General features: G+C 43.7%; 1 protein-coding gene across 1 annotated transcript in view; it reads left to right on the forward strand.

The window, feature by feature from the left end:
* The window catches only part of PNPT1 (polyribonucleotide nucleotidyltransferase 1), a 94287-nt gene that overhangs the window by 61059 nt on the left and 6357 nt on the right, over positions 1–26871 (forward strand). The window contains exons 16-27 of the mRNA XM_040351158.1: positions 1689–1752; positions 3904–3993; positions 5917–5970; positions 7226–7332; positions 8065–8136; positions 8213–8276; positions 10924–11007; positions 13885–13968; positions 14218–14324; positions 14406–14461; positions 20094–20172; positions 24301–24348. Of these exons, the coding sequence (XP_040207092.1) occupies positions 1689–1752; positions 3904–3993; positions 5917–5970; positions 7226–7332; positions 8065–8136; positions 8213–8276; positions 10924–11007; positions 13885–13968; positions 14218–14324; positions 14406–14461; positions 20094–20172; positions 24301–24348 (909 nt within the window). The remainder of the gene's footprint in view (positions 1–1688; positions 1753–3903; positions 3994–5916; positions 5971–7225; positions 7333–8064; positions 8137–8212; positions 8277–10923; positions 11008–13884; positions 13969–14217; positions 14325–14405; positions 14462–20093; positions 20173–24300; positions 24349–26871) is intronic.

The raw sequence follows: 26871 nt of genomic DNA on the forward strand, positions 1-26871 counted from the left end.
CTATGCCTGATGAACTACTTATTAAAGCGGGGGTTCACCCGCACATGACCCTTTTTCCCCTTAGCTTCATGCTCGTTTTGTCTAGGGGAATCTGCTAGTTGTTTTAAAATATGATCCGTACTTACCGTTTACGAGATGCATCTTCTCCGCCGCTTCTGGGTATGGGCTGCGGGACTGGGCGTTCCTATTTTGATTGACAGTCTTCCGAGAGGCTTCCGACGGTCGCATTCCATCGCGTCACGATTTTCCGAAAGAAGCCGAACGTCGGTGCGCAGGTGCAGTATAGAGCCGCACCGACGTTCGGCTTCTTTCGGCTACTAGTGACGCGATGGATGCGACCGTCGGAAGCCTCTCGGAAGACTGTCAATCAATAAGGAACGCCCGCTCCCGAAGACCCATACCTGGAAGCGACGGAGAAGATGCATCTCGAAAACGGTAAGTACGGCTCATATTTTAAAACAACTAGCCGATTCCCCTAGACAAAACGAGCATCCATCTAAGGGGAAAAGATAAAAAAAATATATAATTGGGTGAACTCCCGCTTTAAGTTATGCACCTTGGGAAAAGTGTCGCAGGTTACCTCCTCCACTTCCCTTCTCTCTCCCCTCCAACCCCCCCCCCCCCCCCTTATCTCTCCCAATCTAGTTTTTTTCTAGCTATCGAAACGATCCATCTAGTTCCGTTTTTGTGTTGCATGTACTCGTTATGGTTACCGGTTTTCACTGGATCTACTGCTTTATGTCTTATACCTTTTGTTAAAATGTTTTTTTTATATCGGGCGACGCAGAGTTTCCTCCCGTTGCGCACAATTTTTATCTGTATGTCAAATTTTTTTTTAGTTCTTTTGAAAAAAAAAAAATACTTTCAATTTAAAGTGATTGTAAACCCTTATACTGTGCCCACTGAAGTGACTTCCCTCCGGTGATGCACTGAGATGAAACAAATCCTTTTCTGTTGTGCCTGTTTATCTGAGGCCCTTTCCTCTCTACAGACTCCTCAAACACACTTTTTACACAACATTCCTTAACTCCAGAAGGCAAGGGGTAGGGATCTGATGTCCCACACTGCACAGCATATAGCAGGGAGCCCAGTGTAATCTGAGACCTGGGATGAGGGAATGGACAAACACCTCTTTACACAGTCTGGTAGGAAATCCTGCACAGCTAAGGATGTCAATCACCTTGTGTGTGCTGGGAGAGGGGTGCAGGGTTGTCCCCTGGGATTTTGAAGCATTGGCATAACCTGTCTGTATTGACTAATGCAGATAAGAAACCACACGTAATGCTTTGGATTGAGTCTAGTACACGCTATAGAAGTATTTGCTTTGTTCATTTTTCATTGCAAATGTTTACAACCACTTTAACTGATATGACTACTCTAAGCTTGGTTATTGCATGCCGCATAATAAATTAGTCAATTACCTTTCTATGCAGCGTGTTAACCCATCAGTTAGATTTAATCTTTCATTATATGAATTCTGGAATTTGAACAGCTATCATTAGATACCACACTCTTCACACATTCATTGCACTTTACATAATAATAAATAAGGCCAGTAATCCTTTATTGGTCAGTGGTCTTGGCTTTACGTTTTGTTGCGATTCAAAAAATGGCATTCCTGTCAGTTTGAAAAAGTGTATTTTCTATCGTCCATATCTCCTGATAACATAAATTTGGTTGTATTTCAGTTTCCACCTTATGCAACAAATGAGGTTGGCAAGGTGGGGATGAATAGGAGAGAGCTGGGCCATGGTAAGATATTTTTTATTTATTTTTTATATATAGAATGAATATGAAAATAAATATATTTTTTTTATTATAAAATATATATATATATATATATATATATATATATATATATATATATATATATATATATATATATATATATATATATATATATATATATATATTCTCAAAAGAGATGGATCGATCAATATATATAATATGATATAATTTAAATATGTGCTAGGGAAAAAAAATCTACTAAAATGTCAAAAGCTGACACAAAAATGGTTCCAATGTGCCCCAGAGCCCAGCAAATGTAACTTGGAAATGTTCTCAGATGCTCAACCTTTTGAAGAGTGAGGGTCACTTAAGTGATTTGGTAACCACAGGCCACAATGAACAATTTTTTTTTTTTTTTTTTTTTTTGCAGCCCCCCCCAAACAGCCCTTACTGTCCCGAGCCCCCTAATAAGGCTGCTTTTGCACTTATTCGCTGCAACTTACCAAACCATGGGTGCAGATTTCCTGCGGGTTAGCTGCGCCAAGCCTTAGACTTCTACTACTTCTTGTGGGTGTGGCTCACTTTCAGAAAGCACACCAAACACATAGGATATAATGGAAGCCTATGGTTCAGAGCAGCTGACCGGCAGGAAAGCCATAGGTGCACTGCACTGCACCTTCAGATCGGTGTGAAAGCTGCAAAAATAACCCTTTTTTTTGAGTGCTAATATGCCAATTGCAAAAGTGCAGTGTACTGATGTTTAATACACTGACCCTTTCCTCTTCCAGCATAGTCCAGACTGGGTGACAGCCATGGCACCCCCTATAGATACAGTGGGGGAGTGAGCATAGCCACCCAGGGAGGGTATGCCCTGGGACGAGGGAGGGTATGCCCTGGGACGAGGGAGGGTACGCCCTGGGACGAGGGAGGGTACGCCCTGGGACGAGGGAGGGTACGCCCTGGGACGAGGGAGGGTACGCCCTGGGACAAGGGAGGGTACGTACGCCCAGGGACGAGGGTAGGTACGCCCAGGGACGAGGGAGGGTAGGTACGCCCAGGGACGAGGGAGGGTAGGTACGCCCAGGGACGAGGGAGGGTAGGTACGCCCAGGGACGAGGGAGGGTAGGTACGCCCAGGGACGAGGGAGGGTAGGTACGCCCAGGGACGAGGGAGGGTAGGTACGCCCAGGGACGAGGGAGGGTAGGTACGCCCAGGGACGAGGGAGGGTAGGTACGCCCAGGGACGAGGGAGGGTAGGTACGCCCAGGGACGAGGGTGGGTACGCCCAGGGACGAGGGTGGGTACGCCCTGGGACGAGGGAGGGTGCGCCCTGGGACAGAAAGGGTATTATTTTCAGGACTCTCAGAAGAAAATGGTGTAATAAAGCTTTAAAAAAAAAAAAAAAAAAAAACATATGCAGCCACATCATCTTGGGACTACTAGGCCGCAATATATTACAATTTGTTTTTTTGGGTTTACATGTTTAAATTACACTGGTGCTGAAGGAAAGACGTTAAATGACAAATGAAGACACCACAATCTAATAGCATTTTCTCTATACTGACATGCAAATTCCAACTTTCAAAAGCTGGAGAGCCAATAATGACCACCATGCATAGGATTAGCAGGCCCATTGCAGTGTAGAATGTCGAGCTGTGGGCACACGTCTACCTTCCACTAACTGTAACGGGTGATAAACATAAAATATGCAGCGCTGTGATTCATAAAAGTGAGTTGCACAAACAGAGTCCTTCTGTGTTAAATAAAAGTCCAATGTTCCCACTCAGTAAGTCCAAAAGAAGGTGTCTGACAAAAGATATGCCTCATAGTGTAATCTTTATTAAAGACATACAATGAACAGTCAAATGGCATAAAAACAATATATAATGCCGCTAGACTCGCATAAAACACAGCCGCCGTGGCAGCGCAACGTTCTGGCTCTGAAATTCCACCCTTTGACAATGTATCCTCAGGGGCTCCTGTAACAGGCTTCTCAATCCATGGCCCAAGTCTGTGTTATCAGGAGATATATTGGGGACAGTGGAAGGAGGGGAGGATCAGAGACTATTTTTAGTGAAAAGCTGCTGCTTTGTTGCTCCCTTGGATTGATCAGAGCTTTCGGCATTTATATGTAGCTAAACAAAAATAACAGATATTCATACTGTTTTGTTCATAGGTGCACTCGCAGAAAAAGCGCTAAGACCGGTCATTCCAAAGAATTTTCCCTTCACAATAAGAGTGACTTCTGAAGTATTGGAGTCAAATGGTAAGTGACAAAAAAGGACCAGGAAACATTTATTCTGGGCACAGGAGAGAGAGCAACAGACACTGTGATGGTCGATTGTGAGAGAGACGGGATAGAGAGAGAAAGATGTGTGTATGTGTATGTGTGTATATATATATATATATATATATATATATATATATATATATATATATAAAATGTATGTGTGTGTGTATTTATAGATGATGGTGTGTGTGTGTGTGTGTGTGTGTGTGTGTGTGTGTGTGTGTGTGTGTGTGTGTGTGTGTGTATACAAATTTTTTTTGTTTTTTTGAAGGGTGAAATAATTGAGCAGTGGTGTCGCTGGAGAGGGGCAGGGGGTTTTCGGCACAGGCATATCACCAAAAGTTGATAATGGAGAAATTCTTTTACAGTGCCAAAGTTTTTTCGCTTTTTGTGACTATTTCAAATAGTTTGGTCCAAGCTGATCCAAACTAGCTGTTTACTTCACTAACCGATGCAGCGGCTGTGTGCACTGTATGACCTGTAAGCAGCCTCAGTTTCATATAGTATGAAGTGTTGTGTTCCAGCAGCGTGGGGCTAGATCTTCCCATCCCACTCCTAGAACAAAATCAAGTTGGGCTGAGCGCTGCTTCTCCATTCACAGGGAGCTCTGTATTTTATGAATGAGAACAAGGCTTCCTCTGGGTGAGGCCGATGAGGTCACAATCTCCAGCTCAGTCAGTCAGAGGATGCTTTGTATTCGTAGAATACAGAGCTCCCTGTGAATAGCTGTGCAGTCCTCGGCCTGACTCAATTTTGTTGTAGGAGTGGGATAGGCGCTGTCCCACTCCTGGAAAGCCCACTGCCGGTGCCCTATCGAGAAGTGCCCCCCCCCCCCCATCGAATAGTGCCCGGGACGAACAGCTGATTTGCCGATCAGCTGGGCTGACGTAACTATAACGCATGCACACATTGAATTGGTATCTCCCATCGAAAGATACCTCCTACGAAGGCACAATTTAAACCTATACAAACAGCAGGGGGAGACCCTAGTTCTCAGATTGTGCATCGCTGCTGCTGGAGGACGGCTTGTGGCCGTGTTGAAGGGCTGGTTTTATCTGTGTTACAACCCACCCTTTCACAAAACCGGTCTTTCAACACAGCAAACCTGCCCTGCAACACAGACAAAACCGTACCATCGGCACACTAAAGCCGTTCCACAACAGCGAGGCACAATGCGATAACTACGCTCTCCCCCCGCTGTTTGTATAGGTTTCAATTGTGCCCGTGAAATGGTATCTCCCATCGAGAGACTCCTCCTACAATGTGCGCTTGCGCCCTGGTCACATCCCTCCAGCTGATCGGCAACTCATCTGGAGTGCGGCTCCGTCCTGTGCATGCGCGGGCACTATTCGATGGGGGCACTTCTCGACAGAACGCGGCATTCTATACTGTATGTAACTGAGGCCTCATACAGTTTATACATTGGTCTCAACAGCTGCATCTGTTAGTAAAGATAACTGTATGGACCAGCTTGGTCCAATCTAACTGTTTAAAATGATTTGTTATTTTAATTAAAAAAAAAAATATGGAATCTTTACAGACAAGTTATACTTGCCTGCTCTTTGCAGTGGTTTTGCACAGAGTGGCCAGATCCTCCTCTTCTTGGATCCTTTGCCAGAGCTTCTGGCTCTTCCCTCCTGTCGGGTGCCCCACGGCAAGCAGCTTGCTATGGGGGAACCCGAGCAGCTGCTCTGTTCCATGTGTTCATTCACACACATAGCTGCAGTCCGGCCCCACCCCCTCCATCTCCTGATTGGCTGTGATTTGACTGCAGGGCAAGTGGTTCAAATAAACTTTATTAACAAATTCTTAATTTCTTTAATGCTTTTATTTATGTATTTATTTCTACATTTATTGTGGTTAGATATATTTAAATGTACAGTATTTTGTTCACATCAGGCTCTTCCTCTATGGCTTCTGCATGTGGTGGCTCTTTGGCTTTATTGGATGCAGGTAATTACGTGTTTACATTTGTTTTAAGTTTCTGTTTCAGATATTTTTAATGATTTAAAATAGGTTCAAGAATTGACTTCTATATAATATATAATTTCTTCTGGAGGGGTAGTACAGCTGCTTCTTCATAGTATCACCTACTACAGTGGAACCTCGGATTGCGAATAATGCGGTTAACGAGTGTTGTCTCGCAAAACAAGCAGGATTCAGGCTAAAGCAGTGTGCAGTACCGTGTTTGGCCTGAGATGGGGAGCCGCACGACGCTGATCGCAGCCAATCGGCGCTGTTCGGAAATGCACGGAAAGGCCCGAGGACGGCTCTGCTGACCTCAGTTAACCTCTGGAATGGAGTCTTGCCGAGGTCAGCTGAGGTATCCTAGGGTCTTTCCGGCCGTTTCTGAGGCTCTCCGGCACGCCCGCCTCTGGCCGCATGGGGTATTGCATGCCATTGAAGTCAATGCGGAACTAATTATTTTCGTTTCTATAGACTTCAATGGGGAAACTCGCTTTGATATGCAAGTACTTTGGATTATGAGCATTCTCCTGGAACGGATTATGCTGGTAATCTGAGGTTCCACTGTACATGGTTTGTAAATGTAATGCTGCTTTGGATGAGAGATGAGGACATGCTGGTTGCTGCACTTGTCCCAAAGGGTTTTGCACACAGTGGTCAGACATTTCTCTTCTGCCCTGCGTGGACTTTCAATAGGTAAATAAAAGTCAGTTTGACAGAAACCACTTATACTATTAAAGTTACACTTTAATTTACTTTGTCCCTTCTGTTTCTGTATATGGAGGGTGGCACTGTAATTTATTTTTAATAATGATAAAAAAATCTTTTCAAGTACCGGTACCTTTTTTCTAATCGATATACAGCTGTCACATGACCCAGCACTTTCCCAGCCTGTCTGCAGGGAATCATAAGCAGGAGGAGCTACTACTCCCCTGCTGCTGGTCACATGTTCAAAATAAACTGTTTTAAATTGTCATACAAATATATATTTGAAATCAAACCTTCCAATTTCACATCCGTGTGGGTATTAATGCCGGTGTGTGACCCTGAACTCGCACTGTACACACGACCGTTTTTCACGACCAATTTTAAAAATGTATTTTTTTCCGTCGTGTGTGTGTACACAGCATAACAGTTATAGTGGATATCAACTGCAGGTTTGATGCTCATTGCCCTTGTACATGAAGTCTAGGGTCTATGCATTGCGAGTAAAACTGTTGACTAATCCTTTTCTGTTTGTTAGGTGTACCAATTTCTGCTCCCGTTGCTGGGGTTGCAGTTGGATTAATTACGAAATATAGTGCAGACAATCAAGAAATCGAAGATTATCGAATACTTACAGATATTTTGGTAAGTAGTTGTTCTTGTACCAAAGATATCTCTGACATGAATTCTGTACATTGTGTACCTTTGTGCCACAAAAGGGAATCCGAGAATCAGAGACTACTAGTATGAAATCTATAAGCAGTCTGAAGGCTTACTCAACACTTCCTGCTTTTTGCTTGATAGGCTGACCTATTTCCACCAGATTCCTCTTATTATGCTAGAAGTATTCGTTATCTTGGTGTCATACAAATGGAATCTGCTTTCTATAGCATTTTTCGTACCAATCACACAGATGCGTGCAATTTAATAAAAAAAACTGTGTGTGTGTGTGTGTGTGTGTGTATGTATGTGTGTGTGTGTGTGTGTGTGTGTGTGTGTGTGTGTGTATATATATATATATATATATATATATATATATATATATATATATATATATATATATATATATATATATATATATATATATATATATATATATATATTATATAATGTGTGTGTATGTATATATATATATATATATATATATATATATATATATATATATATATATATATATATATATATATAATCACACCCACATATACACACACACACATATACATATACACACACATATACACACACAAACCTTTTGGTTTACGAGCGTTTTGAAATGCCTTGATCTACGCGCGTTAACGACCGGAAGTGATGTAAACAGTTCTCTAGGAAGTGCTGTGAGCTGAACCTCTTAATTAAAAACATTTTTTTATTTTTTAGGGTATCGAAGATTACATGGGTGATATGGATTTTAAAATGGCTGGCACCAGCAAGGGTATAACAGCATTGCAGGTTGGTATATAATTGATTCCTTACCACAGCTTGGAACTTTCACTCATAGTAAATAAATGAATTATGTTTTCTTTAGGCAGACATTAAAATCCCAGGGTTACCCTTAAAGATTGTGATGGAAGCTATCCAACAGGCAAGTGGTAAGTGATTTTATGCTTTTTAATTTATTCAATGAATTCAACTTCTGACGTTACTTTTTTTTTTTTTTTTTTCAATCCGTTTTTAGGAGAGGTTGGCAGGTATTGCCTCCAATGTTTCTTCCACAATTGGTTTAATTTAAGGTGACATTAAAGGTTAAAATAAAAAATAAATATAAAACCATGTCCTACTTGCCTGCTCTGTGCAATGGTTCTGCACAGAGCAGCCCCAATCCTCCTCCTTGGGTCCCCCACTGGCGCTCTGTGCTCCTCCCTCTTGATCAGTGCCCGCAATAGCAAGCTTTTGCAATGAGGGCACTGGTGCCTGCTCACTCCTGAGCCTGACTCTCTGCATCCATAAAACACATAGAGGCCCCACCTCTGCTCTCTCCTCATTGGCTCACTGATTGACAGCAGTGGGAGCCAATGGTGCCTGCTCCTGTCTCAGCCAGTGAGGAGAGGGAGTCCTGAGACAGCCAAATCTCTCCTGCACATCACTGGATCGGGCAGGGGCTCAGGTGAGTATTAGGGGGGCTGTGGGGGAGCAGCACACAGTTTTTTTACCTTCATAGATAGAATGCATTAAGGTAAAAAAAAAAAAAAAACATTCAGCCTTTACCCACTTAAGGACCGCCTCCTGCACATATACGTCGGCAGAATGGCACGGCTGGGCACAAGCACGTACCTGTACGTCCTCTTTAAGTGCCCAGCTGTGGGTCGCGCTCGCGACCCGGTCCAAAGTTCTGCGGCCGCGGGACCCACAGACCCGATCGCCGCCGGAGTCCCGCGATCGGTCCCCGGAGCTGAAGAATGGGGAGAGCTGTGTGTAAACACAGCTTCCCCGTTGTTCACTGTGGCGCTGTCATCGATCGTCTGTTCCGGTCATTGATCGTCTGTTCCCTGATATAGGGAAAGGCGATCAATGACGTCACACGTCCAGCCCCGCCCCCCTACAGTTAGAAACACATGAGGTCACACGTAACCCCTTCAGCGCCCCCTAGTGGTCAACTCCCAAACTGCAATTGTCATTTTCACAGTAAACAATGCATTTTTATAGCAAATGTGTCAAAATTGTCCGATGTGTCCGCCATAATGTCGCAGTCATGGAAAAAATCGCTGATCGCCGCCATTAGTAGTAAAAAAAAAAAAAAAAAATTAATAAAAATGCAATATAACTATCCCCTATTTTGTAAACGCTATAAATTTTTGCACAAACCAATCGATAAACGCTTATTGCGTTTTTTTTGTTTTGTTTTACCAAAAATATGTACAAGAATACGCATCGGCCTAAACTGAGAAAAAAAAAATGTTATATCTTTTTTGGGGGGTATTTATTATAGCAAAAAATATTGACCGCTGGTCCTGCTTTGTATATGAGGTCACGGTGGGCTTGTCCACATCCAGGGAGCCTCAAAAAGCAGAGGAGAGCATCGGTTGCCATAGGAGCGATGAGCATGTTCTACTTGCCTGTAAAGAGGAAAGATTTGCTGCTACTCCTGACTTGCCCAGGTGAATAAATGATCAGGATGCATTTTGCCCTGTACACACTACTAGCACTGGGTTGAATGAAAAAAGCGATCTCCCCTGCTGAACTATTGTGTTCTGATGGGGACGCTCACACCTGCCGGCTCCTCCTGCCTTCCTTGTTGAGGGGGGCGACACCTTACTCGTAAAGGCTCGATCCCGAGCTGTACTGTGTGCATCTATTGACACCAGTGGCGGTTCGTCCATAGAGGGCGCTGGAGCGCCGCCCCTTCTGGCTCTCACCGCCACCGAGTCTAAAATAGATTCATGCATTGCACGAATCTATGTTATCGCCGCTGTTCAGCCCTCGGGTCCCGGAAGCTTATACAAGGAACGCACTAGGGATGCGCTCCTTGGATAAGACTGACAGGCGTCTCTGCCAATCGGGTTCACCGGTTCTGGTTACCGGTAACCTGATTGGCTGAAGCGACATCGAGGGCGGGACTAGGAAGAAGACATCGAGGGAGCGTGGAGAGAGGATGGCTGACCTGAGAAAGGTAAGTGCCAGGAGACGGGGGGGGGGGGAGAGAAATCTGGCGGTTTTTGAGGGGGCACAATGTCATGGCACAGTGGCTGCGTTTGGCATGGCACAGTGGCGACAATGGCATGGCACAGTGGCGACAATGGCATGGCACAGTGGCCACGTTTTATGGGCCCAGTGGGGGCAATTGATGGGTACAGTGAGGCTGCAATTGATGTTTTTTTTGTTTTTGTTTTTTTCATTTGTTTGCGCCCCCTCAAAAATTTTGAGCACCAGCCGCCACTGATTGACACACACAGTGTGGCTTGGCCCCCCCCCCCCCCCCCCGGTTCTCTCATCACTGGATTTATATGACAGCAGCAGAAGCTATTGGCAGAGAGAGCAGTACTGGACTGAGATCGGGCTAATGTAACTATTTAGGGAGGGGGGGGGGGGGACCTGCACCTATAAGGCTTTTTAATTCATTAAGATAAAAAAAAAAAAAACTCTTTAGCCTATACAACCACTTTAGTTTCAAACTTACCATTAAAAGCTTATTTGTATTCTTACTTTTAAATGGGAAAACTGTATAGATTTATATACATATTTATAAATTTTTGTTACATTTTTTTTATTTTTTCATTTTTATTTTTTTATTTTTTCTAGTGGCCAAAAAAGACATTCTGCAAATAATGAATAAAACGATTGCAAAGCCCAAAGCACAGAACAAAGAAAACAGCCCTGTCGTAGGTAATATATAAATTAAAACTAATATCCTGTCCGGTGCAGCCATACATAGAAAAGTAGCAGATGAGTTTATTATACAAATGTCTTTGTGGAAAATGATTCCTGTATAAAATGAATAGTTGAAAGTAATTAGAATCCGGTAAGTCTATGCACCAGGTTTTGTAGTGGATCTCGGAGTAGCTAAGAAACTTGTGCCGTCGGCTTGATTGCTCCTCACAAGGTGCTTGGAGATTAAGAAAAGAGCCCTGCATGTGACAGACAACCTAGCCAGGAACAATATTAATCAATTGTAGACCATCTACGTTCTAGAAACTTCTTGAAGGTTGCATTTATAAACCCTTCTCCATTTAAAGTGGAGTTTTGCCGAATATTTACTTTTCTTTTTTTAGTCAGCAGGTACAAATACTGTAGCTGCTGACTTTTAAAATATGGACACTTACCTGTTCTGATCGCCCGCAATGTCAGCACCCGAAGCCGATCTGTCCCCCGGCTCTCAGGTGCTGCCGCCGCCATCTTCGGTAAGGGAATCAGGAAGTGAAGACTTGCGGCTTTACTTCCTGGTTCCCTACTGCGAATGCGCAAGTTGCACTACGCAATCTGAATGGTCCCTGCTGTCTTCTGGGACTTGTGTGTTTCCCAGAAGACGGCAAGGGTGGCGGAGGAGGCGCCGGACGTGGGAGCAAAATATTTGTATTAGACAGGTATCTGCTTTCTAGGGCTGCAACTAACGATTATTTTCATAATCGATTAGTTGGCCGATTATTGTTTCGATTAATCGGATAATAGCCTTAAAAAAAAAAAATGCATTTTTACATTTTTTTGGGCCAATTTGTTGTTGGGCAGATTACAAAACACAAATTACCGCAAAAACACATTACATGCTTTTCTGCAGCTTCTCACATTGAAGTATATTGAACCAAAAAAAAAAAAAAATAGCACCGTTTTGCGTTAAAAACTCCTTGCCCTTCCCAAATACACAGCAGCCGGAAAAGAATCATGGATGTGAACGTGTCCCATAGGAAACCATGTAACTGAACTGTAGTGTGTTTCTGCAAAAAACAGAGGCATGACCCAAGCCTGAGATGTTTAGTAACATAATGGGGGTTAAAAAACAAAAATAAGTGCAAAAAGAGCAAATAATCGCTACTGTAAGGGGTTATTTTTTTTACTGTGGGACAGTGAAAGTAATATTTACAGTAGCGATTTGCTTTTTTGTACTATAAAGGGCTAATTTTAGTTTTTTTAACCCCATTATGTTACTGGCCGATTAATCGATTATGAAAATTGTAATCGATTAATTTCATAATCGATTAGTTGTCGATTAATCGATTAGTTGTTTCGGCCCTACTGCTTTCCCCTCCCCCCTGAAAGGTGCCAAATGTGACACCGGGGTGGGGGAGGATTCCGAAAAGCGGAAGTTCCATTTTTGGGGGGAACTCTGCTTTAAGCCGGGTCGAATTCTGAACAAATTGTCTTTCCTAAAGTGTAATTTATGAATTTTTCGTTCAAATTTCGCACCATTAGTGGGCCACAGCAATGGGCGATGATTTTTATTTATTTTTTTGGCTGTTTTTTTTTGTACAGTTTGTATGGCTGAAATCGCATTCACTGGAATCTGATCACATGGGTGTTCAGACCCATGCAATCTGATTCCAATTTGGGGGTGTCATTAACTTTCTATTGACACCCGCAGCGGTTTGCAGACATCGGTGTAAACTGCCTGTGTGTCAGATGCTATGCTGGAACCTGCACAGGAATCGCACAGGTTCCCGCATCGCACCAAGACTAAGCCTGGGTTCACACCGTGCGTGCGGAACATTGCATGTGGTTCGCACAAGACTAAAGCCTCCTACACACGATCGTATTATCCGTCGGGAATTGTGTGATGACAGGCTGTTGTCGGAAAATCTGACGGTTTGTATGCTCCATCGGACAATTGTCGGATTTTCCGCGGACAAATGTGGCATAGCATGCTTTCAAATTGTCTGTGGACACATCCACGCATTGCGATTCTGGTAATCTCGCTGCATTTTTTCAATCTGTTTCAGGGTGTCGTTAATCTAACGTTGCCATGGATGCCATGCGATTGCTATGCAGTGCGATGCTGGGAAATGCAGCTAATCCTGTGCATTTTCCACATCGCATCAGTGTGACCCAGGGCTAAGGGAAATTTAAAGTGGATGTAAAGCCACTCTCATCCTAAACTACTGCCATAGTGCTGATCTATAAGGATATAGATGGTTCCTGCATGTATCCTTACCTGTCAAATGTCTCCCCTCTGTCTGTTATAAGAACTGAAAAACTGCAGATTCTGTGGGTGGATCTGTTGTCTGGAGATCGGTGGGTGGAGTCGTGATGTCGGTAGACTCCCCTTGTCAACATGCATTTTCTTTTGTGCATTTCTTACACTAATTTCTGCTATGATCACGAACATCCAGTCAAAATCCAGAAAAGTAACCACATGACTTCAGAAAAGGAGTGGGGGTAGGAATTAAAAAATAATGCCTGTCTCAGGCTAGTGCATGAGATATGTAAATAACCTGTCATTCACAGCAAGGGGGAAGAACGGACAAAAGTTTTCTCCTGTTTGTCTGTTTATCTTGCTGAAAAAAGAAAAGAGGATTGCTCAGAGCTGGATTAACTCTTTGTGGCAAGACTGGGCACAGATGATAGGAAATGGTATACTCTACATTGTGACAGCAAAAAATAAATAAAAATGTCAGGTTTACATCCACTTTAATGTAGTTTTTAATTGTCTTATTAAATTTGTAATAATTTTACACTTGTGTCAATTGTTGGGTTTTATACACGAAATGTGATCAATCCAGAGCCTCTAAGAAAATGGTCTAAACCAGATGCTTCATTTTATTTTGATTCTAGAAAATGTCAATGTGCCCATGTCCAAGAGGGCGAGATTTATTGGTCCTGGTGGATATAATTTAAAGAAACTTCAAGCTCAAACAGGCAAGTACTAAAATACACAAGTTTTCTATTTTAATAGGAATGTTTGCAGTATTTGTATGAGGCTGAAAACTTTCCGTGACACCTGACATACCTGTGTAATGAGAGCTGCAGGAAGGGCCCTAAACACGCCGGAGATTTCCAGGAAGCCCATAAAGCCTAAAACATTGTGACCTTTAGCCGATATCTTATGTCCTTTTATGTATTGTACATTCTATGTATGTATTTGATGTCCTCTTTTTTTATTTAAAGGTGTAACAGTGAGCCAATTGGATGAAGAAGTGTTTTCAGTGTTTGCGCCGACGCCCAGCGCCATGCATGAAGCCAGAGAGTTCATCAGTGACATTTGTAAAGATGATGTAAGTCAATCCATGTTTGTGCTGCACTTTATTATCCGCTTTTTCTGCTATTTTCATTCTAAATTCTATTCTTCATTGCAGCAAGACTTTGTCCTGGAGTTTGGAGCAATATACACCGCCACCATAACCGAGATCAGGTAAAGAGGAACCCTTCTTTTTTATGACGTCCTTGAGTTTCAGTGCGGATATCTGAATGATTATTATTAAGGTTGTCCCGATACCGATACTAGTATCGGTACCGATAGCAAGCATTCCCCCCCCCCCCTCTGCGCTCCGTGTGTTCCCCCCCCCCCCCCTCTGCGCTCCGTGTGTTCCTCCCCCCCCCTCTGCGCTCCGTGTGTTCCCCCCCCCCCTCTGCGCTCCGTGTGTTCCCCCCCCCCCCACCTGCGCTCCGTGTGTTCCCCCCCCCCCCCTCTGCGCTCCGTGTGTTTCCCCCCCCCCCCCCTCTGCGCTCCGTGTGTTCCCCCCCCCCCCTCTGCGCTCCGTGTGTTTCCCCCCCCCCCCCTCTGCGCTCCGTGTGTTCCCCCCCCCCCCCTCTGCGCTCCGTGTGTTCCCCCCCCCCCTCTGCGCTCCGTGTGTTCCCCCCCCCCCTCTGCGCTCCGTGTGTTCCCCCCCCCTCTGCGCTCCGTGTCTCCCCCCCCCCCTCTGCGCTTCGTGTGTCCCCCCCCCCCCCTGTGCTCCGCGTCCCCCCCCCCCCATCGCTCCATGTTCCCCCCCCCCCCCCCCCCCCCCCCCCCCGCGCTAAAAAAATTGAACGAAAAAACACACTTGAGACCATCCACTGCCCCCCCCCCCAGAAAGCATTGTAAAGAAAATAAAATGTATCGGTACTTGTACTCGGTCTTAACCTGGTATCGGCACAACCCTAATTATTATATTTATCTCCTGTTCTGGCTTAAATGGAGACACCCATACTTTCTATCACCTTGCTCCGCGTTTGCCCATACTCAATATGGCCCTGCCGGCCTATATAAACAACATGCGTGATGATGCAGATATATCAGCCAATCACCTGCTACAGGCATCATTCAGATATCATTATTTTCTGCTGGCGATTCTGTGCACAGCAAGAACGATCATAGCGGCAGTTCCGCTGCTTGACCGTTCTTACAGGCGACAGGAGGGGACGACATCGCTATGACCGTCGGAGGCCCAGGCGCGAAGATATGACGTCACGGCCGGGCCTCGGATGTAAACAAAGCCGTGATCACGGCTGTCAACATGTGATCAGTGATTTTTTTTTTATCGATCTCATGCTTTCCAGCCTGGAGGAGAGATGTGGGATCTTATTGACCCCGCATCTCTCCATAAAGAGGACCTGTCACAATAGATTTCTATTACAAGGGATGTTTATATTCCTTGTAATAGGAATAAAAGTGATAAAAAAAAATGTAAATTTATAACACCCATGTCCCCGGTAGCTCGCGCTCAGAAGCGAACACACCCGCAAGTCCCGCCCACATATGTAAACGCCGTTCCTCCACCTGTCCCATCAGAAGACACGCCAGATCAGGGGAGGATCCTGGGAAGGAGATCTCCCAGCGCTCTGACACTGCTAACATGCAGCCGGCTGTAACAGATAGGAGCTGCTAAAGTGTCAGCCATCACTGCGCTGGAGACCCGGGGACACACACTGTCGCTCCCCTCGTTATCATTCTGCGCCCCAGACTGGAGCTCCGCTCTTGCCCCCGCCTAGTCCCGGCCCCTGGTGTCAATCACCCCTCTGGCGGGTGTCACCCGGTGCGGCCCAAACCAGCAACGCTGCTGTTAGAGGGAAGGCATCTATGTGTTGTGGATGTCGCGGGCGCTGCTCAGGATTCCCATTCGATTTCTGGCGAGGGAACCCATGAGCATCTCTGTCCGTGTTCTCTGAAGCCGTGATTGGGAGGTCCGCCCACCAGCAATCAGAGACAGGCCAGCTCTGTGGCCACATGACCCGGCCGCCTGACGCTGTGACCCAATCACAGGCCAGCTCAGGCCAGTGGCCACATGACATCACCCCCTCTGCCCCCCAGCACGCTATAAATGTAATTACGGTAACGCCGCCCAAGTAATGGGAACGGCGTTGCCAAAAGGGGAAGAGTAATCAGGTAGATTACTTGTTCCCCTCAAAAGGGGCTGCGTTTGGTAACAGCGTTTATTTAAACGCCGTTACTTACAACACTGCCACTGTGATTGGTTGTCACTGTGGTGGCATAATTGGGAGCTTGTCCTGTCCGCTCCCAGTCGTTACTAGAAACTGGGTACTGTCTATTTCTATGTGGTCAGCAAAGATACTTTGGCACCCATGGACGCATGCGTTACATGAGCGACAAGAGTTTAGGTTATACTTAAAGGCAATACTTTTTTTTTGGAGTGAAGGATTGGAACACCTGTCGGCTTTTTATAGCTGTCTGTGCCCCTGTTAGGGAGATTCCCCCTCTCTTTAATTTGTCCTGTTTACCATTATCATTGAGAGTGAAAGTAAAGACACTCCAAAATTTTGGGATGTCCCCAGAAAAGTAATGGAGGGAAATCTTCCAATGAGGACACTAGTTCTGGTGAGCTTGGGGTCCCCAAGAGATTTCTTTTAATTTTTAGGGATTTCCCCCTCACTTCCTGTGTTGTCTATGGGACAGGAAGTGAAGGAAAGTCTCCGAAATGGGACACAGATGGTGAAAAGGAAAAAAAAATTGACAGGGGTTATAACCCTCCATTGCTCTATCCAAAATAAAGAATATGTTTTTCTACTTTAAGGCATGTTTGATTCTGCAGCATTTATTTAAAATCGAACACAGAGATCTTTTTTTTCCATTACCCATCAGAGTGATGAGCGAGTCCATTTCTGAACCAATGTAACATTGATAATTATGTGCAGTCTGCCACAAATGATCATATTTATATTCAGAGAGCCCTCATTCACTTATGCAGTGTTGTATTTGCTGGTCTTTCATTTTATATATTTTCTCATCTCTATTTGTTGCTCATAGATCTTGCAGATTATGCAGTACTGTTATGTAGGGAGTTCTAAAACATTGCAGTCCTGACGGACTTCGGGTATTTTTTTTTTTTTTACCGGGTCTTTGCATGGATTAAATCTTACTGGAGTTTAGCTGTAAAGCAATCCCTTTCCCTTCCCAATGTTTGCAGAAATGGCTGCCAGATATCGGCTATTCAGATAAGACGCCTCTGTCATTCCTCTTACAAGTGACTACAACAGCCTTCTGCAGAGATAGAGAAAATGCTGACCTTTGACCAAAGTATAAATGTGCAGCGCTGATTATTTTCCTGAGGAAAGGAGGAGAGCATTTTGAAAGCGCAACACTGTTAGCCACTAAGAATATAATGTTCATTTTTTTTTTTTACACCTGTAAGGGAAAAGGCATAATGAGCTAGTATGCACCACATATTGGCTCATTATAAAATACTTACCTTAGAACGAGGCTCCAGCACTGTGAGTGGCTGGAGCCACGATGTCGTCACTCCCGCGCACGTCTGCCGTCTGCTGGGCCTTCAGCCGAGAATCCCCTGTGCGCATGCGCTGCTGCAGTCAGCGGCGCATTGCGAGGAGAATATCTCCTAAATCGGAAAGGTTTAGGAGATTTTTTTTTTTTTTTTACCTACAAGTAAGCCTTAGTATAGACTTACCTGTAGGTAAAGGTAAAAAAAAAAGACTATACAACCACTTTAACCACTTCAGCTCACCCCCCCACACCCCCCCCCCCCCTGACCAGGCCATTTCTGGCGGGAACGGCACAATGTTACTTTAATTCACAATTGCGCGGTCGTGCGGCGCTGTACCCAAATATAATGTGTTTTGTTTTTTCCCAAATGGAGCCTTCTTTTGGTGGTATTTGATCACCTCTGCAGTTTTTAATTTTTGCGCTATAAACAAAAGACCAACATTTTTTATTTATTTTTTAACATGTATGCTATTAAACATCCAATAAAAGACAAATTTCTTCATCAATTTAGGTCAATATGTATTCTGCTACATATTTTTGGTTAAAAAAAAAAAAAATCCCAATAAGCGTATATTGATTAGTTTTCTCAAAAATAATTGTAGCGTCTACAAACTATGGGATAGATTTATGGATTTTTTTTCTTTTTACTAGTAGTGGTGGCGATCAGTGTGGTGTGTATGTATCTATATCTGTGTGTGTGTGTATATATGTGTGTGTGTGTAATATATATATTATATACACATATATATATATATATATATATATATATATATATATATATATATATATATATATATATATATATATATATATATATATATATATATATATATATATATATATATATATATATATACACATACACATACACATACACATACACATACACACACACACACACACACACATATATATAATGTGTATGTATGTGTGTATATATATATATATATATATATATATATATATATATATATATATATATAATGTGTGTGTGTGTATGTATGTGTATATATATATATATATGTGTGTGTGTGTGTGTGTGTGTATGTGTAATATATATATTATATACACGTGTGTGTGTGTGTGTGTGTGTATGTGTAATATATATATTATATGCACGTGTGTGTGTGTAATATATATATTACACACACTATATATACATTTTGTATGTGATTGTGTGTGTGTGTATATGTGTGTGTATGTGTGTATGTGTGTATATATATATATATATATATGTGTGTATATATATATATATATATATATATATATATATATATATATATATATATATATATATATATTCTATTTTTTTTTCGGGATTACGGCGGACAAATTTGACACTAAGTGACACTCTTTAGGGACCAGTGACACCAATACAGTTATCAATTTTAACTAAATGCACCATCACTGAACTAATGGCACTGGCAGGGAAGGGGTTAACGTCAAGGGCGATCAAAGGGTTAATTGTCTTGCCTGGGAGTGTTTTCTAACTGTTGTGGGGGGGGGGTGCATTTACTGTGGGAAGACAAGGATCCGTGTTCCTGCATAACAGAAAGGCAGGATCTCTGTCTTCCCTTTTTAAAGAATGGTGATCTGCGTTGTTTAAACAAGCAGACGGCCGTCCTCCTGATCTCCAGAACAATCGAGTCCGCCAGACGCGCTGATTGGCTCCCGCTGTGTCCAATCGCAGCTGGACCGGGTCGCCGTCTGCGTTTCAGACCCAGAAGTGTGGGATCATGTACTAGGTACGTGCTCTGGGACCAAGCAGACGTCCTGTCACAATAGATATGCGTGGGGCGGTCGCTAAGTGGTTAAATAACATGCATTTTATACTTGCCTGTTCTGCGCAATGGTTTTGCACAGAGCAGACCCAATCCACCTCTTCTTGGGTCCCCCGCTGCCACTCCTGGCTCCTCCCCCCCCCCCCCTGCTAAGTAAACCCCAGCAATCCACTTTCTAGGCATGCACTGTGCAGGCTCAATCCTGAGCAGCCCCACCTGCTTCCTCATCACTGGATTTTGACAGCAGCAGGAGCCAATTGAGCTTTGGATTGAGATTAGACACGGGTAAGTATTTCTGGGGGAGGGGGGCCCTAAAAGGTGTTTTACCCTAATGCAGAAAGGTTAAAGACTTGCTATCCTTACCACCACTTTAAGAAAAGCTTTTGGATGATGCATTGGATTTTCTCACTGGTAGTGAACTGGTAGTGAACAAAAAAATAAATCAATGAACACTGAATACTGCTGATGGTTCTTTTCTGCCATACCTTTGGGACCTATACTATATCCATGTGAAATTTATTGAATTTTTTCTTTATGCATTGCAGGGACATTGGTGTAATGGTGAAATTGTACCCAAATATGACGCCTGTTTTGCTTCACAATTCACAGCTCGACCATCGAAAGGTAGATGTATAATCTATATTTTAAGAATTCTTATTGGTTAAAGTTGCATGAGTTTGATTCTACTGTCCAAAAGTGTTGTTTACCTAAAGTAATATTGTGTATTTTCAGCAGACACACATTCAGAGAAGAAAATTCTTTTGTAATGCGACTTCTATATTTTATTGTGCTTGCTGTTACAGGTTTCAAACACAGATTTTAAAATTTTCTCTCTAGTGGCTATTATACAATTAGCTAGATTCAGGATGGCGAGTGCATAGTTGCGGCGGCGTAGCGTATGGCATTTACACTACGCCGCCGTAAGTTAGCGACATGATTCACAAAGTACTTGCCTGCTAAGTTACGGCGGCGTAGCGTAAATCGGGCGGGCGTAAGCGCACATAATTCAAATTTAGCTGAGGGGGCGTGTTTTATGGCAATAGGGGGTGACCTTACGTGATTGACGTAATTTACGAACGGCGCATGCGCCGTCCGTGTACATATCCAAGTGTGCATTGCGGCAAAGTACGCCGCACGGTCCTATTGGTTTAGACGTGGACGTAAATGACGTAAATCCCTATTCACGGACGACTTACGCAAACGACGTAAAATTTTCAAATTTCGACGCGGGAACGGCGGCCATACTTAACATTACTATTCCAGCTATTTGATGGAATAACTTTAGGCCTGATAATGCGTTACGTAAACGGCGTATCTGTACTGCGTCGGCCGGGCGTACGTTCGTGAATAGGCGTATCTAGTGATTTACATATTCTACGTTGGCCGCAATGGAAGCGCCACCTAGCGGTCAGCCTAAAAATTACACTTTAGGACACTTGCGCCGCTCGTATCTGAGCCTAATTTAAGCGTATCTGGTTACCAGAATACGCTTAAATTAGTGCCCGCGCAAATTCAGACTTAGGCTGGCGTATCTACTAATACGCCAGCTTAAGTCTTTCTGAATCTAGCTAAATGTATGTACTAAACATGTATAAGGAAATGTGGATCGCGTTTCTGTGGAATGAATGCTGACCTGAGCTCAGTTAGTCTTATTAAAATGTCTCTCTTGTGTTTAAAGCAAGGGTCTTCAAACTACGGCCCTCCAGTTGTTCGGGAACTACAACTCCCATCACGCCTAGTCATGTCTGTGAATGTCAGTTTTACAAGGCATCATGGGACATGTAGTTCCACAACAGCTGGAGGGCCATAATTTTGAAGATCCTTGGTTTAAAGGGTTTCACCTTTTGGAACATGTTACATGTTACACGCTTATTTAGTTCCAGCACGTTCTCTGAGCCCCTTCTGCCCTCCAGCTGCGGTCACAAAAAAATTGGCGTGGCTGTTCTGGGCTCTGCCCGCCCAGCCACATCATTCATTCACACCGATCTAATTCAAGTCTTGTCTGCCAATGCAGCACACGGCTTGTAGTGGAGAACAGAAAGCCCAAACAGAGTTAAAGGCTGAAAGCTGGAGGATGTGTCTGCAGGAGCCTGACATTGCACCCACTCTCCAATGATCCTGGCTGCAATGTTTTGCAGGCTGCTGGGGGAGCATTTATTTGTTATTTTTTTATCCCTACAGGTGAACTTGCCCTTTAATTTAGGTCAAACATGATCTATTGATATGCACAGAGGGAGAGAATATATATATATATATATATATATATATATATATATATATATATATATATATATATATATATATATATATATATAGTGTAAGGGGGTTAGCTCGGTAGCGGGGGTGTGTGACCCTCTGGATGGGTTCACTACACACGGAACTATACAGAAAGGCAGTCGAAGACGGTTGAAAACAAAGATTTTGGTTTATTCTTCCATCTTGCTGGAAACAAGTGCAAGCATTCAAACGGTATAAACAAAATCAAACATAAAATAAACCCTGGCCACTTGGAGCGTCTACCTTCACCACACAGGAACCTACCTATGGAGTCTAGCACAGCCTACTGCAGTGATCATACCGCAGAAAAACAAAAGTCTTTGATTTATATCACACAGAAAAATCAATAGCGCCTCACCTCTTCAGAAGTATTTCTGCCCACTGCTCTCCTTCACTCAAAAAGCCTCAGGATGCAGCAATCAGTAGTAATCCTCTGGATTATTTATAGAGGCCTTAATTGCCTCATTCTGAGCAGCTGAAGTTTTCCAACGCCCTTAAATCTTTCTGGCTACTTCTGCACCCGACACCTGATAATAATTGGTGTATTGTCTAAACAGGGCAGAAATGTATCTCCCGTCTGTGACAACACCCACAGATTTACCTAACTTCCTGATATATATATATATATATATATATATATATATACATTTTAAAAGGGGAGAGTTTAGTGGGACTTTATATGAGTAAATGACAGTCAATTACCTCCATCCCTGTTGTATAAAGGAAAAGCGAAGGAGAGCTTTTCCCGCACACACTTCATTTAAAGTCCCGCTATCCTTCGATATATATATATATATATATATATATATATATATATATATATATATATATATATATATAAATGCGTTTGGTTTTTTTTTTTTTTTTTTTTTTTTTTTTTTGAAAGTTACATATTTAGTTAAATACATTTTTGCTTTACTTGGAAGGGATAAGTACACTTGAGGCCTGTTCACTTCACACCAGCCGTTTCACTTGCATGCAGCCACTGGTGCAAAAGGTGAAGCCAGCCTTTAATAACCCTCAGTACAATCTTTATTACAGAAACATTGTGAGCATACAGCTAGGTGATAATGGAGATCTCTCCCTCTCCTCCCCTCCCCAATATGAGCTCTGCTGTACAGGCAGACTGCAAGAGACTCATTCTAGGTCAAATTCAGGTACTTACACTGATTGCTTTAAAAGCGAGTGAAAAAAAAAAAGAAAATAAATGAATGGATACAAAGCTTCAATGAGAGATAGGGAGGTAAAGTAATTGAAATGACCCACTGTAATCTCCGTCTTGTAGCCAATCTACAAATCTCTGCATTTTATTAAGGCAATAAAATCCTGGATAAGCAAGCTTGTAAAAAGCGCAGCCATGGTTCTTGCAATTGCAATATTTAACTTAATACGCCTTGCTTTTCCTTGAATATTTTGTATGCCTTTGTTCAATTAAAGCTGCCCATACACTGGAAGTGTTTTTTTATTTTTTTCATTTAGGCTGTACAGCGCGGATGGACAAATCTACTACTGTGGCTGTATTGTGACACTCGGGCCCCACCGGCTGTCAAAATACCAGAGCAGTAGCTACATCTGATTGGAAGCAACCGCTGTTTGACTTACACTTATCTGCCGAGCGCCTTTTTAATATTTAAAGGGGTTGTAAAGGTACAGTTTTTTTTTTTTCCCCTAAATAGCTTCCTTTACCTCAGTGCAGTCCTCCTTCACTTACCTCATCCTTCCATTTTGCTTTTAAATGTCCTTATTTCTTCTGAGAAATGCTCACTTCCTGTTCTTCTGTCTGTAACTCCACACAGTAATGCAAGGCTTTCTCCCTGGTGTGGAGTGTCGTGCTCGCCTCCTCCCTTGGACTACAGGAGAGTCAGGATGCCCACTAACACACAGCTCCTTTATCTGCAACGTAGAGAGCGTCCTGACTCACCCGTAGTCCAAGGGAGGGGGCGAGCACGGCACTCCACACCAGGGAGAAGGCCTTGCATTACTGTGTGGAGTTAGACGAACAGGAAGTGAGGATTACTCAGAAGAAATGAGGACATTTAAAAGCAAAATCTAAGGACGAGGTAAGTGAACTAAGGTTAAAGGAAGCTATTTAGGAAAACAAATTGTACCTTTTTACAGCCCCTTTAAATCGAGGGATGTCAGGCGGAAGGTGGCCGATGGGGCCAACCACTGAGTGTGTTTTTACTAGTTCCTGAGAAACCATCTGAAATCGCACAGTGTTTTGCCAGCTGAAGCCTGTAGAGCGTTTTGCCTATCAGGTGACTGAGCAAGAAACAAGAAAAGCATTCATCATTATAAATCAGGAAAATGTCATAACTGAACATGAAGCTGCAAATGTTTCTCTGTGTCTCTTCCTTCCCTCTCTCTCTCCCATCTTCTCTCCTGTATAATTCCCAAATCAAAGTACTTTTTGCTGCAGCACCGATCGTTGTTAATGTAACGGACTACTTTTTAATATTTTGTCTTTTTTTTCAGATAAGACACTCGAGTGCACTAGGTTTTGAAGTCGGTCAACAAATTCAGGTACTTTATCCACACATGCCGTATGACCGCCTGGAACCACTTGCAATTTTGTGCTGTCCATAAATGCGTTGGCTGTCAAATTTGCAAAATGTTAGAGATAAACAACCTTTACTGCTTGGTGATTAGAAGAGCTAATATGTGCTCTTCAGTTGTGGGTGGATGCCACTAACTTTTCACACCATTACACAGTCTGACTTGTGGTTTGCACTCTTCCTGCCGCATTGACTGTAGTGTAAGATGGGAAATCCAGTGATGAGAGCCGGCCCCACTGATAATGGCTTTTGTATTGAGGTAGGGCTTAGAGTTTACATGTACAGACTTGGCCCACTGTGTACAAAGACAGATTGGTAGGTGATTATAGCCAAGACTACAATTTCCCAAGGCGTCTTCCAGGACAGCCCTTGAGAGATGGAGCTCCTCCCTGGACAGGAAACACATCACCCCCAGCTCTTTTAAAAGGCGGTCCCTCAGGCATCTGTTCAGTTTTATGTGTTTCCTCAGAACGGAGGAGACATGTCACTGAGGAACCGTCTTTTTCAGAGAGGGATGGATCCGGGAGAGTGTCCATCTCTAAAGGGCGGGGGAAGACAGCTGGGCTGGTTGTTCCCTCACCTGGTAATCCTCTCCGTTTTTTGGGCCACGGGTTCCCTCCGCATGTGTTTGGAGTTCCCCGTTCTTCCTTCCCTCCGGTGCCCGGCGAGGGAGTGGGCAGTGATGGCGTGCATGGGCGGCGGCGTCTGGCGGCGGGAGAATCTTCCTTACGGTGGACGCCGTGACCTGGAAGTCGCTGGGCGTAACCTCCAGGCCGGAATGCGCGTCATCACTGTGCGCCGGAAGCTCAGGTTCCGGTTTCTGGCGCGGGGTTTGAAGAAGGCCGAGTCGGCGCTTTCAAAAGGCAGCAAGCGTGGGCTGTACTCTGCCTATTCACCGAGCAGCATGGACGCTGCACACGCTCCAGGGGAGTCTGGCGCCGGCTCTTCACAGGTAGGCTGGCTGTGCCAGAACCTTATGCCTGTGTTTTTCACCTGTATAGGGGAGCTAGATAGGTTGTATTCCTATGTATAGCTCAGTGGGCACCTTAGAACAGGGGAGGAGGGGGCACGTGTTATGTATTTACTAAGAGTCCCTCTCTCTCTCTCTCTCTCTCTCTCTCTTTTCCTGTCAGAAAGAATCAAAGGATACTAAAACCCCTTCTAGAGACAAAAAGAAATGTGCCACATGTAATGCAAGGCTTGCTTCTGGCTATACCAAAAGCTTATGTGGTCCCTGTATTACTACTGTTGTGAATAGCGAAGAGGATTCCCCGCTCAACAAATTTCTGGGTTCTTTTAAAGATGAAATGCAAGCAACTTTTCAGTCTTTTAGAAAATTAATTGCTGACACACAGATTGCAGGTTCAGCTGCTAAACAGCAGGAGGTGCCCACCTCTCCAGTTCTGGTAGCATCAGGAACAGGTGATCCTGTAGAGAATGAGGAGATTTCCCTTGATAATTCTGATGCAGATTCTTCCCAGGGAGATTCTGGGCAAGAAAATGTTCAGGATGACTCCCACACCCCTACTAGATTCAAACTCTCCCAGGAGGAGGTAGATGAACTAATTGGGGCTATTCATGAGACATTGGAGTTGAAGGAGGAAAAAGCTTCGCTTTCACGTCATGATAAAATGTATCAGGGGTTAAGCAGGAAAAAACAGAAGGTTTTTCCAGTGCACAAAATAGTTTCAGACTTGGTCCTGAAAGAATGGGAGGAACCTGACAAAAGGCCCTTCTTTTCAGGTGGTTTAAAAAGGAGATTCCCTTTTGATGAGGACCCTGCTGCGGTCTGGAATCAATCTCCAAAACTTGATGCCCCACTAGCAAAGGTTTCTAAACACTCAGATCTCGTGTTCGAGGACATGGGACATTTAGCGGATCCCATGGATAAAAGAGGGGATGTTATCCTCAAGAGATCCTGGGACACGGCCATGGCTAACCTTAAGCCAGCATTAGCAACCACGTGTGTAGCACGTAATTTGGAGTTTTGGCTCAAACAATTGCAGGAACACCTGACAGCAGGTACGTCTAGAGAAGAGCTGTTAAAATCCTTTCCCATGCTGTTTAAAGCTGTGGGCTTTATTGCCGATGCCTCGGCAGAATCAGTAAAGCTTTCAGCCAGGGCAGCTTCTCTATCAGTGGCTGCGAGGAGAACTCTTTGGCTCAAAACCTGGCCGGGAGACACTGCCTCTAAGTTACGCCTTTGCAGCGTTCCTTTTTCAGGAAATTTTTTGTTTGGCACTCCGCTAGATGAAGCGTTAGAACGCACTGCGGATAAAAAGAAGACTTTTCCTGACAAGAAAAAGTCAGGTTTCAAGAAGTTTTTTCGTCCCTTTAAAGGGCAAAAGAAAAATCAGGAAAAAGGGAATTCAAATAGACCCTGGGCGACGCAAGGGGGGAAAAAGAAAGCCAATGTGCTCTTTAACCCTCCTGACAAAAATCCCAAAACCCAGTGATATCAGGATCCAAGTGGGAGGAAGATTGGGGGACT

This window comes from Rana temporaria, chromosome 4 (genome assembly GCF_905171775.1).
Source record: "Rana temporaria chromosome 4, aRanTem1.1, whole genome shotgun sequence".
NCBI lineage: Eukaryota > Metazoa > Chordata > Amphibia > Anura > Ranidae > Rana > Rana temporaria.